Source organism: Penicillium malachiteum (assembly GCF_028827825.1).
Source record: "Penicillium malachiteum strain IBT 17515 chromosome Unknown utg000004l:1.0-4883003.0:1.0-4884900.0, whole genome shotgun sequence".
NCBI lineage: Eukaryota > Fungi > Ascomycota > Eurotiomycetes > Eurotiales > Aspergillaceae > Penicillium > Penicillium malachiteum.
This window is the reverse complement of record NW_026643097.1, coordinates 3,230,584-3,245,132: the sequence shown is the minus strand read 5'-3', so window position 1 is coordinate 3,245,132 and position 14,549 is coordinate 3,230,584. Positions and strand designations below refer to the sequence as shown.

Here is a 14,549-nt window from a genome sequence, read left to right as displayed (position 1 = left end):
TCAAACATCTTGATTTCCGTTCCTTCATGAACGTGACGTGACAGTGGGCCAAACTACCCATGAACATCAATCTTGCCACGTCCCAATAGTAGACACCAGCCCACCTTCCATCCTGAGTTGATCCGGATCGAGATATACGCGCATCCCAATACTAGATCCACGTATCTCAAACACGCGGAGAATCAGATACACTTCGGACCAGCCGCCTCTGCGATTCTTATTGCCCATCTAGATTCGGTTAGGGGTGCATAGTTTCATGGGTCTTTCGTTCACTTACTCGCTCGAATTGATTCTTGCTCAGGTAGAATGGCGTGCCAACTGGTCCCGTCGTCGTCTTGATGTTCATGAAATATTTCGGACGCATGGTTTTCCATTCGCCGGCTTCCATATACCCACGTTCGATCAGCAAGGCCGTAAAGATACCCTCTGTGTCATTATAAACGATTTCCGCTGTTTCTGTTTCGTGCCACAGAGCCATTCTAGCATAGTCTGGATGAATAGTCACATATTGACGAATTATGCTTCGCCAATTTAAATCACTCCAGTCTGGTAACGAAAGACCCTTTAGAAGCTCGAATACCTGTTGTGAAATTAGATACTGAATATCGGAGGGAGTCATGCTCAACGAGGTGGCCAGGAAATGACACCTACATAGAGTTCTCCCGCAGCTCCAATTTTCTTGTCTCTTTCAAACTGAGGTTGATTATTAGAAAAAAAGGAAACTCTTCTAAGGCCGTCCCACCCGTGGTGTTGGCCGAGCTCTTCCTCCCTTGGCAATGCTTGATTCAACTGGGCCATGCTAAAAGCTCCACGAGAAGGGAAAACCATTCGTCGGGCGGCTAGAAGTACATGATCAAGTAGGCACCTATATTGAAAGTTGTATGACAAAGGAACATTCAAAAATGGAGCCGGTATTGGAGGATTTTCCCTGGGAACAGGCTCTTTGAACTTCGTCAAAATTCGCGTGGCAAAAGATTGAGCCAGAAATCGTACATTCTGGGTGGTGGAAGTTTCAATGTACGCAGGCTGCCCAAAAAGTTCATTGCGGTCTGCATCGGATTGCGCCGAGTCCTCCGAGGACAAGTCATCTTCCTCGGGCAAATCACCATGAGATCGATTATCCTCGTTAGCTATATCGATTTCGGCTATACCCTCACGATCCAAAACCGAATCTATCGCGAAAGGATGAATGCTGAACATCATAATGACTATTTTCAACATATCAGGTCCGAACGGTTCAAGAATCTGCGTCTTGGGATCCCTCATAAGCCAATCAACAATATTCTTTGGCAGGATATCACAGAAGCAAATTTCTTGGGCCTTTCTGTCGCGCGGGATATAGATGATAAGTCCGAGAGGGGTTTCAGAAATATGAAGTTTTGCAATTGTTTCTTCCACATCCGCTGCCCTGCCATCTTGAACAATACGCAGGATAGAGACAATGCTATCACTGACTTCAAAAGTCACCATTTGAAGGAGATTGTAAAGCTCTAGCCTGTTGGCTTGATATCTGGGGCTGTTGAAACTACATGCAATACTGTATTGTCACATGATTATAAGCCGCTTTTCATTTTGTGTAAAACCTTGGGCAAACCTACCGAAGAAGGGCATGAGCTTTTCGAGTCAAGTCACGCATAGGCGATGGATTGAAAGGTGTCGTTTTGCCAGAAATTGATGTCAGTGGCTTGAGGGAAGCAGAGAGGTAGCGATGTGAAAGATTGGTCCAATCGAAGAAAGGTTTCAGACTACGAACCTCTTCTTGGGTGAATTCAAGAATTTTGATCTTTCCTCGGAATCGGGATGCCAAATATTCACGATCCCCAATCGCAAATTCCGTATCTGTTGAACAGAGAGCATTTGAACCATCAGGGAAGACAACAGGAAATATGGGTTTTCTCAAAAGAGGCTTCGGGTCAACATAAGTATCGTCCATAAGGAGAAGTGCGTTGAGACACCACAATTTTGATATTATCTCCTCCCTTGTTGCTTCGGAGCAAATAGCCAGAAGATCATCGTATGCCATTTGAAGAGTGAGCGTCTGGACCCCAAGAGTATGGAGGAAAAACTCTTCCAGTTCATTGTAATGGTCATTCAAAGCAACCTTTCCGCGGATCTCTGTGGTGCTCGACCATAAACACTCAGAGGACTTGTACCAGCCAGTCTGGGAATCGGTTTTTACAAAGATCAGAGAATTCTCATGGAACTCCCGCCTTATAATAGAAAGTCAGTTCAAATGTCTTGGATATTAATCGATATTGGACTCATTGTGTTACCTGAGTTCCTTAACGGAAAGAACGGAATTCATCCCGTGAATGCATTTATACAAATCAAAGATTGAGCTTGGTGTGAAGGAAGTGAAGTAAGGGTCGTTTTGATGATCTCTGTGGTAGGCCAATTCAACTATCAAGTCATGCCAAGATGGAGAGTTGATGTTGAGAACCTGGGAAAAGAGATTCATGATAGAGGAGAGCTTTTTTTCATCAGCAGAAGAGCGCCGATATCTTGTCTCAAGCGGATATTTGCTGATTAGGTTCTCTGGCCCTTTCAATAAGCAAAGCTCAGTACTAATCCACCTGGGGCAGGTGGCCACGGTGACACTAGCTCTAGCGAATCTTGGAGCATATATGTAGTCATCACTTTTGAAAAATGAACTGCTCTTTGTATTTAGCACAAGTACTGGCACTTGAGTATATAAGAATCCAGATGATTCCTAGGTTTTGGTTGATATATCAACTCACCTGATGCGTTCCCTCAACTGCATCTTATCCCTTGACCCACTGTATTTTGTAAAAATGGCACTATATAGGTCAAAAACTCGTTGGACGTGTTTATTCATCAAGAAATTGGAATTTGAAATCTTCAACCACTTCAAGATGTCAAGTAAAAACTCAATGTCATCGTCCTTTTTCACACCAAGCTCAGAGTGGAGAAAAAACCAATTGGTTTTGATTTGCTCCTCGCTTGACATTCCTTTCAAATGCAAGAATGGAAAAGCATCGTTTTTTCCCAAAAATACCCTGCTTTGCTCAACAAGATTCGGCAATGGAAGGTATGCTTCGTCGAGACGGCATTGCCTTGGAAGCTTAACGATACAATTCGAGAGTCGGCTCACATCTGTTTTTTGAAGGAGCAGCTTGAGTGACTCAGAGCAAATTATCTGCGCTCCTTCAAATTTCCAGGCTTGTTTGAGATATCCGAGTAATTTCTGTGGCTGGTGCTTGGCCAGGTAATACCAGGTAGGTGAGAGACTATGGCCATCCCGAGCGATAAGACTCAGTCTTTCGCTGACGCCAAAGGTCTCTTTAAACCACTCAATCCAGGAAGGGTGATCAGGGCTCGGTTTTTCTGGAGTTTCTTCGAGGTATTTTGGATGAACAAAGGGTAACTTCATACCAGGCAAGGCATCTGTGGCTCCCAAGAGCAACTTTGGTCCATAAGGATCATTTGATGGAGCATAACACTCCAATCCATCTCGCCTTGGGCATATGAGACGAAGTTCATCAGAGAAGATATGTATGTTCCTGAGCATATTTCCTTTTCCAAAGGCTGTTGTTGGAAATCGGTGTGCTTGATATAAGAATACCAAGTGCTTTTTTGATTCACCTATTGTTGAATGCTCATCGAGAAATGATGAACAGTTTCTTTTCAAGATTGATTCTCGAACTGTGTCGACTGCTGGCTCCTGGATACCGAGGATTGAGAAAAACGCTTTGCGATCTGGATTGGAAGTGGCAACTGGATCCAGAATGCGAAAATCAAGACCTGGAGGTATGACTATGCCATTTGAATGTGGAAAGCTAACAGACCCTGAAGAGAAAGAAACCCAATGTCCATTCCTCAAGGGGAGCAGAGTGAGAGATGACAGTTCAGAACGTATCGATTCGCTTTCTTTTGCAAACTGAGACAAAAGCTTTGCCATGCGACTTTGGAAGTCTTCGCTAAGATTATTCCATTTCACTCGCGAAAACGGACTCTCCAGATCCTTTTTAAGGATACGCATCACAAGTCCAGCCCTGTTGATCTTCAGGCCATAGTGTTGAAGGGAGCTTATAGCTTCCTTTGAGTAGTGGTCGCAGATGAACGGGTCAATTTCATAGTGATTAAGCAGGACGTTTCCATGGTCATCTTTGAAGGATTGAGCTGGAATTACTACTTGGGCTATCTTTGCAAGCTTGTTGAATTGAGTGTGAATAATTCTGTGCTGAGAAATACTTGCAAGAATCTTCAGGTGCAGTTCGCTCCAGAATGTTTCGGTGGCATCTTCTGGGGAAGGAAGATACATTGGCCACGTATGTAAAAAGTCTTTGTTTGATGTGAAATACAGGACAGCCTGACAGAATGCGGCAGCAATATGATCCAGGAGCTTAATGTTTCGTCTGGATGTCGAAGATATCTTCTGCCGACTTGCACTCGTGTCGAAGTCGGATTGGATGAGAAACTGTGATAAATGAGGAACTGTTCGATAATCAAGTTGGGGTCATTATTTACCTTGAAGGATGTCTTCTGTATGGGCAAAAATGCAAAAACAGACTGAGGTGCAAACAATGGTTGATTATCCTGTCCCATCGGGAATGCGAGAACAGTTTCCGCCTCGATAGTTGCAGGAAGCTCTCGATTGTCGCTTTTTGGGAGACGAGAGCCTATATAGCGAGTTACATAGTACTTGCTAATATTGATATTTTCTTCGCCATGTTCATCAGTTGATTCAGTCGTAAGAGAAACTATCCCTGTGGTATTCCCTTTGAGATAAAACATCTTAGATCTTTGGAGTTCTTCATCTTGATCGTAGAATGACACCCGTATTTCCTTAAGTTTCCTCAAAAAAAGAAGACATGTCGGTTCCAAATCGTTCAACTGCTTGAAGATTGTTTGGTGAAGATGATCGATATCTTCTGGGTCGCCCTTCTGGTGAAGATGTAGGGTAATGCGAGTCAATGAGTTAGGTAATTCATCGCTGACATCCTGCCACACAGGAAGAATCATTCCAATGCCAAGATCGCCCCGATCGTGTTTGAAGTAGAAACTATAATTTCCTGATTGTATTTCGACTTTCCAAGCCGCAATGAACACAGATTTGAAGCCAATGCCTTTGGCTCCAATATAGCCGTGGGATGCCGCCTTGGTGCTCTCTCCAACCGAGCAAATCGCTGAAAGATTTGCCTTGGTGAATCCATCTTCATTGCACTCGATGATGATCTTATCTGGAAAAACTTTGAAGGAGATAAAGGGCTGTTCATCCCTCGAAACCGCCAGCTTGAACTGATTATCGTCGGCATTTTGAAGCAGCTCAAAAATAAAACGAGCGTTGCTGCTGTAGACGTTCTTGGCAAGTCTAATATATGATAAAGAAAGTAAGAATTTGAGCGTTCCAGTGATAATTCACAGGGCCTCCGTGCGTAAAAGGCTGATGTTTCTCACGTTGTGATAGAGTGTGCTATTTTCTTGTCTTTCGCCCACATCCCAACCTCCACTTCGCGTCGAAACGCTGCACGGATTTGACCAATTTCGTTTAGGTCACTAGGATTGATGAAACCATAGTCTTTCGCAATCGCTATCACATCCTGCTTTGCTGCATCTTTGGTAGCCATGATATCTTATTGCCAGTGGGTGCATATATCGTATGAGATGAAGATACCAGAAACCAAGTTGCGAATCTCCGAAAGAGAAAGCTTTACTGGAGCGAAAAGGAGATTTGATGAACTTTTTAGCCCCAATTATAATTATTCCTACTAACAATGCATACTATAATAGTATCAGTGGGGTCACGGTCCTTGATATTAAAACCTGGGTCACAAATAATAGCCCCACTGAATACTATTTTGGGCCCCATTTTGAAGCCTTGGCCAATTATTCAACGAACCATTTCTGGGATTCTGGACTGAAAACGAGATTAAGTGCTGAGAGATCTGTTGACTGGTCTAACATACTAGTATACATGAACGAGCTCCGATGCAGAGAAATGTTAAAACGCCACATGTGCACATGTGCATCCTTCTTCGAATATTTGAATCTTGCGCTTTCAAATATCTTGAGGTGTTATGTACACGTGTGCATGCAAGACAATACACCACGCTAGTGTTGCGATTGTTATGCTGCATGCATTAGCCTTACACTACTGGCACTGGCGTTATTTAGCGCTCGAGGGAAAGTGGTTGAGCTCCCCAGACCAGAAAGACACCGGAGCTACTAGTAACTATTTGGCCCATGTAAACTAATTCCTGGGTGATTTTGAAGGCTGTTTCTTTCTTCAAACTCGCCGACAGGCCTGAGACGGTGGAGGGATATGATATCTCTTTCACATTATTGATCAATTCTACCGTCCAATGAAGTAAATCTAAACACCCCACTTTAGAAACAACCGGGCCGTCTCCTTAGCAAGGAACCAAGCCAATTAAACCAATGCTCACTGAGTTGTGTGGATTGGGCTACTGAGCAGTGAGAGCCCAGTCCCACATTCTCTAGCTTTCTCGTAGCTATCTGAAGGCTGATCTATTCCTAGCACTATGCTAGTGGTAATCACTTAGAAGTTCAATAATTAGTCTATTGGGCTCACACATGTACTAGTATGGTACTACTTAGTATATTTCGCCCGGACTCTGTTCCCATAATTGATCCTATCTCCTAAGCTCCGTCCGGAGGTCTAGACCGTTCATTAGTTTCGTCCCTAGGTACCCAGGCGAGAGTCGGAACCAGGTCCACTGAGTCATGTACATCGAACCCCCGATGCCTTTAAAGAATCTTCTGATTCTTCCGTAAACTGGTCTATAGAAAACCTAATACTGTTCAAAGTTCACTAATTAGTTACAAAAATCCTCAATCAAGCTAACGAAGGTTCTTTCCATTCGCTGCAGACTCGCGACGCTGACCCATTCCTCTTTACCATGCAAGCCGTCACCAGAGGGGCCAAATACAATTGCCGGAATCCCTGCTTCTGCCAGCAACGCTGCATCGCACCAGAATGGCGCGCACTCAAGAGCAGGCGCTTTTCCAAAAGTAGTGGTAGCGCATAAAACTGCCTTTTTTACTAGAGGATGGTCTCTTGGCAGTTTGAATGGTGGTCGTGACATGGCAATGCGAGGCTGGTCATATTTGAAGCGAGGATTTTCCTCTGCCACATTCCCGAGGAGGGCACGAATATCTTCCAGTATCGATGCCTCACTCTGAGCTGGGATAGTACGGAATTCAATGGTAATTGTACATTTTGCAGGATAAGAAGAAGGCTCCTCACCTCCTCGAATGAGACCGCAATGCAATGACGCTTGGCCAAGGAGACCATCCACTGGTAACTTTGATTGGTGCTGTTCCAGGGCACGAAGGAACCATCCGGCATGCATAATGGCATCTTCTCCTGCTGCAGGGTTGGAGCCATGAGCAGCAACTCCCAGGATGTCAATTTCAACCCATACAAAGCCCTTGTGTGCAGTGACAATAGCCTCCATGGTAGGTTCTGGGACAACTGCAGCATCAGCCCTCCAGCCGGCAGCTAGAAGGTCCTGTGTGCCTTGAGAAGCGTCCTCCTCATCAGAAACAGCAGCCACGATAATGTCGCCTCGAGGTACCCGATCAGGGTCTCCAGCTTTGATAGTTGCTATCGCTGCGAGTGATGCTGCCAAGCCACCTTTCATGTCCAAGCATCCTCGTCCGAAGACAGCTTGCTGTTCATTTTTCCAGGCTATGGTTCCTGAGAGGGCATCTATACCATGCTCGTAGCTTGAAAGGCTGACAGTGTCGATATGTCCATTGAACATAAGTGACTTGCCTCCGCCAGTTCCGTGAAGAACACCCACGACAGAGGGCCGACCAGCAACAGACTCGATGCGATGATACTCTATATCACGATGAGCGAACCATGCTGTCACGTAATCAGCGATCTCGCTTTCGCCTGCTCCGTCGCTAACAGACAATGTAGGGTTGGATGAATTGATTTGTGTGAGCACTTGAGTCAGGCCCACAGCGTCCTCCACAGATACATCTCTAGGGATTTGATATTCTCGCGCCCCTTCTGTACTCAGAAGAACGATCACCGAATCAGCATTCAACAAAGGAGTCTCTCTAGCAAGACGTCTCAGTGCAGCTAAAGACCCTCCACCACATGGACCAGCAGGAACCGAGTTCGAAGTCAGATACCGGACTGCACAATGGCTCTCATACGATGACACCGTGACACAAGCATCAACAAGGCGCTGCAAGTCTGGCCAAGCCGTGCTTGATACGGTTCCACAGTTCATGCCATCCATAATGGTCAAATATGTTTGCACAGGAACAGGTTTCCCAGCACGAAGGCTAGAATATAGACAGGGTGCAGAATCAGGCTCTACGGCCACAACGGCCACGTTTCTTGATTTGCAATGAATAGTCACCGCATGCGCAAGACTTCCAACACCGACAGGGGTCACCATCATGGTAGCGGGTAGACCGAGTTGGGAGAGTTGCTCTTCAGTTTCGTTCATCATGGTGGAATACCCCTCCACGATCCAGGCGGGCACATCTTCGTACCCTTCAAAGGCAGTATCCTGAATCAAGAGTATATTTTCCTTGTGCGCTTGATCTGCTGCTCTTTTGACTGCATCATCGTATGTCCCTTGGACAACAGTCACCCGAGCACCCTCGGATAAAATGCGACTGCTTGTAGTATCATCCATAGATTGAGGTACAAAGATCTCAGCGGCAACGCCTAGCAGCTTCGCCATATACGCAACTGCGCGTCCATGGTTTCCTTCAGATGCAGTGACCAGAATAAGTGACTTTATCTCAGGTCTAGCGGCAAGGTCTTCCAAAGTGATCTGCTCTGGCGATAATCCAAGATGTTGCGTAACAGCTCGGAAACATCCCCATGAAGCGCCGAGGACTTTGAATGAGGGGAGACCAAAGCGGTTACTCTCATCTTTCACGAAGACCGATTTGACTCCGAGCTCAGCTGCAAGCTCTGGTAAAGGTACAAGCGGAGTTGGTGCATACTTGGGGAGCGATTTGTGAAATTCGGCCGCGTGGGGAGACACCACAGAGTCACAGCGCTCGCCCGCGGCAGCGGGGTTCAAGTAGATTGGACGTCTGGAGGACATTGAAGGATTTTTCTGTATTCTGAGATTCAGAGATGCTTTGTTGAATGCGGCTTGTCATTCAATTTATGAGTAATAAATGCCGACTTAGTCACTCGGCAATTTAAATGTTTGATTCGTGGCCTTCTGTGGACATAGTGACATAGAACGCCTTCTGATAACAGCGCCCTCTGACAACATCTAATGCCGAGTAGGTGGAGCTCGCGAAAATTCAACACAGTATTTTAGCGGAGCTAAGAGATACGCGATTCCATGGCCTTTGAGTCATTTTCTAATATCGTCTTTTTGTCATTAATTTTCATCCTTTGTGGAATACTCGATAGGAGTAATAGCTACTTGGAAGATGCTGACTTCGACCTTGGTCCGGTTGCGGAAAAGTGAGCTTTTGTCGTATATCTTCATCGATGCGATATGAGATGAAATGACTATGCTTCAAATTAAAGCGTCTGTTACCTTTCAGACTAAATTAGTACTGAGAGTTTTAGGTTGAAACTTTAAGGAGAAACATGCACATTGATCAATCGTCTCCATCGCGCCACTATAAGGTCTAAGCTCCAAAGATCCTTAACTAATAGCGCAATCTATTCAATCGCCAAATTCAATCCATTACGTCAAATAATATTATCTACATATATTGGATTTCACTTAGAATCTCGATAAGGGAATGACAGGCTATTGCGAGGTCAAAGTCAAGATCTAAGGACTAATCATGAGTCTCGGATACGTCGACAATAGAGTCTCTATTATGATTGAATTGGAAATTAGCTCCTTATGTTAAGTAATTTGTAGATCAAATAGGAACCTGCCGAAATTCTTCATCTTGAATATGAGATTATGGATGATAATCTAATGTAAAGCGTGGATATCGGCGTCCACCGAAATCAACACGGCAGTCACCACGCATCATGTTACATAGAACGCTGATCTGAAATGACGCCCAGGGAGATCCCCAGATCTTTCAAATGTTATAAAGGGATTGAAACTTGAAGCTATATAAATGATCATTTCCCCGCCTTTTCGTCTCAATATCAATCCGATCTGATCTCAAAATCAACACTGAGACAAAACTCCCATCTGCTGCGGTGAAACCACCAGTACAATACACAAAATGTTCGGCAAAGAAGATGGCAAAAGCCTCAAGGCCAAAGTCCGGTCCATTTTGGCTACAAATGATGATTTCAAATCCAAAGACTATGAAACCGAATCCATGAGAACAGTGTAGTAAGGTGTTCTCAATGATAATAACGTCATGTCCTCTAACTCTTGCCAGTGTTCAATCTTCTAGAGGAAGATCAGAGAGTGCACCAACTCCTTATAACGGTATTCCTGCACTTTGAATCAACCAGTTGACCATTTCAATGATTATTGACAGTTCCCAGGAGATCAGTGTTTTGGTAGTTGTTGTCGGGGAAGAGGGATTCTTCGGTAAACTGCTCGGAGTTGGATATCTTCCCTTGGAAATGGTTGGAATGGTTCAACTCAGGCTATCGTTTACCTGCTGAACCCTTATTATGATTTTGCAGCTGGGTTTGTATGTGACCAAATAGTTATACCTACTTATATGTTATCAAGGCTGGATTGGATGTCAAGTTTGTGCAATGTACCTAAATCGTGGAAGATCGCCATCAACTTGAAACAGCAGACAATCAGCTTGAAGTATTATGCATCCATGCACATATGAACGACTCGGACGAGTTGAATTTTAAGGTCAATGGAGATTTGGTCTCTTCAAAGAAAAAAGCACTTCATTCCTCCAATATTGAATGCCCCTGCCGTGGTCGCTCGGGAAACAATTTTACTGCCGGTGCCTGCAGATGTCGCGGGAGGGCGCCGCCCCGCCAGGGCGCCGTCTCTTCTATCCCGGCACTCAATTGCATCGGCAAAATCACGCATTTGATTTGATAAGACTCCAATTGGGGGATGCTTGAGTGGATAAGCTCCAATACTCCACCATATCCACTTGTTCAAAGAAGGCGTCGAAAAAGGATTCGCCGCATCTTCAAGTTAGCAAGCCTCATCGAACAGGGTCATAGTAGGCGGACTATATAGTAGTCAGTTTCTGCTTCGAGTCCTCAAGCTAGTATCGCTCAAGTTCAAGTTCCGGACTCCCTGTTATTTGAATTCAAACCCAGGGGTAACTTCAAGTTGCATCCACCACGAGATGTATACCAGAACTTACCTGACACACGCCTTGCGCTTTGCACCGACACGGACATTCACCACAGCATCCCGACTATCAAGCTCAGGACTGAAGATTAATGCTGATCGGCTTATGGAAACATTGCATGAGACATGCAACTGGGGTAAGGCTCATATATATGGCGAGTATGGACATTCCTCTCACACACACTCTCCTCTATCCATCAATTGAAGTAACATTCGAATGCTCGTGAGGTTCTAACACATGAATAGCGACACAACCAAAACGGGAATGGCCCGCTTGACTTTGAGCGATGACGATGCTCGGGTGCGTGGATGGTTTGCTGCTGAAGTTCAAAAGTTAGGATGTTCTCTCTCCATTGATCAGATGGGAAATATGTTTGCTTGCCAATCAGGAAAGCTCAATTCAACTGCCCCTATGACCGCTATGGGCAGTCACCTGGATACTCAACCTCGAGGTGGTCGATATGATGGGATTCTGGGCGTCATGGCTGCTTTGGAAGTCTTACGGACGATGAAAGAGAACAACTTTAGAACGAACTTTGATGTTGGAGTGGTGAACTGGACAAAGTAAGTTCAATAATCATAACCCGGCTCCCTGCCAGCTCCAAATTCTAATATCATTGGAATTCTCAGTGAAGAGGGAGCTCGGTTCCCGAAATCTATGTGCTCTTCAGGTGTTTGGGCAGGTGCAATTCTGATTGAAAAAGCCTGGGACTTGAGGGATATCCATGACCCAAACGTGACTCTTCGGTCTGAACTTGAGAGACACGGGTATCTGGGGGACATTCCCTGTGACGCAGTCAATGGGTTCCGTTTAGGTGCTCACTTCGAATTACATATTGAACAGGGCCCCATCCTGCCAGCGAACGGGCGATCGATTGGAATTGTTCAGGGTGCTCAGGGTTACCGATGGTCAACCATCAATATTCAAGGCAAAGATGCCCATACTGGAACAACACCTTTCAGTTCCCGCCATGATCCACTGCTTGCAGCATCCAGGATGATTGCTGTCTCTAATGATATTGCCAAGCGCCATGATGCACTTGCTTCAACAGGCATCATTAAGATTCCCTCGAATGCGTCCACCAACACCATTGCATCGGATGTGACTTTCACTTTGGACATTCGACACCCACAGGATGATGTCGTTCATGCTGTACAAGATGAATGCCTTCAAGCCTTTGCCAGGATCGCGGCTCAGGATGGCAAGGGTGTCACTTTCGATTGGACTTTGGACACCGACTCACCTGCTGTCAAGTTCGACTCGGGATGTATCGCGTCTATCAAAGCAGCTGCGGATAATCTTGTCGGACCTGAGGGTTCAATGCTCATGACTAGTGGCGCTGGTCATGATAGTGTTTACACCAATCAGCATTGTCCTACGGCGATGATTTTCGTGCCTTGTAAGGATGGAGTCAGTCACCATCCAACAGAATATTGTTCTCCAGAAGACTGGTGAGTATTGAGAATATCTACAGCAATGGTTCCATCATGATACTAATTCATCATGCTTCTAGCGCTCTCGGAACACAGGCTCTACTTGAAACCGTCGTCCATTACGACCAGACAAAGGCTAGTCAAGATGCGAGAGCATAGCTTGATACAAAAAATCAAATGAAAGTTATTCAATAGATCAGATTAATCTGAAAATCTCCGGTGTGACGTGGCCCTCCAATTCATCTGAATACCTCAAATCTTGATCCTATCACAAATATTCTTTGATAAACAGTGGCGATTCAGCAATATTTTGTTGACTGCCCCAACACCGTCTAGAGCGCAATCGTCATCAATATCACCGACCTGCATATAGATGGCGCCAACTCATCCACAAGTACTCCATATCTGCATGACCACGCCAGTTAAGCAAATCTCGCATTAGCCCGAGGTGGGTAAACCACTATGGGAGCGGGCTGACGCGGAAGTCAATGTTTCCCCAACATATCAAGGATATATGGATAATTTAGAGGAGACGACGGAGCCAGTTGATCATAACTACAGCGTAGACTCCATCCTGCTTTAATAGATCTTGCATATGGTCAAACAAGATAAAGGTCAAGTTTTCCATTGTAAGGAGATAACACGGTGTTTTCTCGGCGATCCACACCCTGGACTGCCCCACGGTAAAGCATTTCCCGCGTCCACTATTGGATCCTGGGCTTCCAGAGCTCTCCGGTGAGTTGAGATTACGAATTGTATTTTATTCTGGGTGAATCTTTTAACGCCCAGGTCGGTTTTGGTCCAACCTTGGAAGGTTGGAAGAGCCTAGGAGAGCTCGTTGGGACGCGAAGTGGGATGAGTGGGCCTCAGGGGTGTTTTCAAGTATTTTTTTCTTATTTTTATTTTTAATCAAATTGTTTTATTTTAACGATGAACCTTAAGTATTTCAGACTGCAGATATGCATCTCGTATTCCCACTGATCTTCTGTTTCACATGGACTAAGAGTGATTTTTCTAGACTCTTCAAGGCAACACAACATCATGAGGGCGATTCTCGGTGTTACAGTACTACGCAGTCGACACCGTAAAAGATCCTCACTTCAATAGACGCTATTGTACTCCGTAATCAGGCTCCAGAGCCCCATTGTTAATGCAACCGATGATCTCGGCAGACAAACAATACCATAAGTACCTGGTACATATAAGCCGCTACTATCAATGCTGGGTTACTCAGGCACACGCCCCTTTCGTCCCACCTTTGTTTTATTCCAACCCCACAAACTGCGAATCTCCCACTCAAGACGGAGTACTCCGTACCGGTAGACGGAGTTATCACCACCTAGTTCACTCGGTATTATTGTTTTCTATCGTTTTCCCCCACCAGGAGACATTACGGACCTTTTACCACACTTGTTGAGGTGCTCCCGTAATTCTCCACTATTGTGCTTAAGTGTATACTAGCTAGTCGCTAGGCTGGATATAAAAAGGGAGATGATGGACATCAGGTGTGACTTAAAGCCTATGGTTAAATCCTTTGCCCAATCCACATCCGAGACTACTACTCCCGAGGTAGTAGTATGCATATAAGTTAAGACACGAGTACAATACATGTGGAATTAACTTCTAGGTATTTATCATTTGGACTTATCAACGACTGACTCAGCATTCCTAGATTTCCATGAGGAACGAGTGAGATTCAAGAACCAGTTCATTTCGGAGTTGAGATCATGGTTCATAAAGCTGACCTTTAAGACAAGAGAACTTGAAAAAGAACATTCGAGACTACCAATGACATCGCAGTGGCAAGATCATCACCATTTGATAGATCCGGGTTCACGGGTTCCCGGATTCTATTTCAACACATCGAGCATTACCCAAAGACGAACACTC

The 14,549-nt window shown here is 45.0% G+C and overlaps 4 protein-coding genes across 4 annotated transcripts; 2 read left to right on the top strand and 2 right to left on the bottom strand.

Annotated features, from left to right (window-relative positions):
• Positions 1–66: 66 nt before the first annotated feature.
• N7483_009284 (uncharacterized protein) lies at positions 67–5,588 on the bottom strand (the record flags this gene model as incomplete). The annotated part of the gene is made up of 8 exons (XM_057092711.1): positions 67–228; positions 278–580; positions 652–1,537; positions 1,599–2,210; positions 2,274–2,651; positions 2,739–4,438; positions 4,489–5,332; positions 5,419–5,588. The coding sequence occupies 8 exons, from the start codon at positions 5,586–5,588 to the stop codon at positions 67–69; spliced, it is 5,055 nt and encodes a 1,684-aa protein (XP_056943885.1).
• Positions 5,589–6,797: 1,209 nt separating this feature from the next.
• Positions 6,798–9,062, bottom strand: N7483_009283 (uncharacterized protein; the record flags this gene model as incomplete). The annotated part of the gene is made up of 1 exon (XM_057092710.1): positions 6,798–9,062. One exon carries the CDS (start codon positions 9,060–9,062, stop codon positions 6,798–6,800), a length of 2,265 nt encoding a protein of 754 aa, XP_056943884.1.
• Positions 9,063–10,167: 1,105 nt separating this feature from the next.
• N7483_009282 (uncharacterized protein) lies at positions 10,168–10,561 on the top strand (the record flags this gene model as incomplete). The annotated part of the gene is made up of 2 exons (XM_057092709.1): positions 10,168–10,280; positions 10,432–10,561. 2 exons carry the CDS (start codon positions 10,168–10,170, stop codon positions 10,559–10,561), a joined length of 243 nt encoding a protein of 80 aa, XP_056943883.1.
• A 659-nt stretch (positions 10,562–11,220) lies between these two features.
• N7483_009281 (M20 family metallo-hydrolase) lies at positions 11,221–12,818 on the top strand (the record flags this gene model as incomplete). Its single annotated transcript, XM_057092708.1, has 4 exons — positions 11,221–11,384; positions 11,472–11,789; positions 11,856–12,677; positions 12,740–12,818. The coding sequence occupies 4 exons, from the start codon at positions 11,221–11,223 to the stop codon at positions 12,816–12,818; spliced, it is 1,383 nt and encodes a 460-aa protein (XP_056943882.1).
• Positions 12,819–14,549: the final 1,731 nt, after the last annotated feature.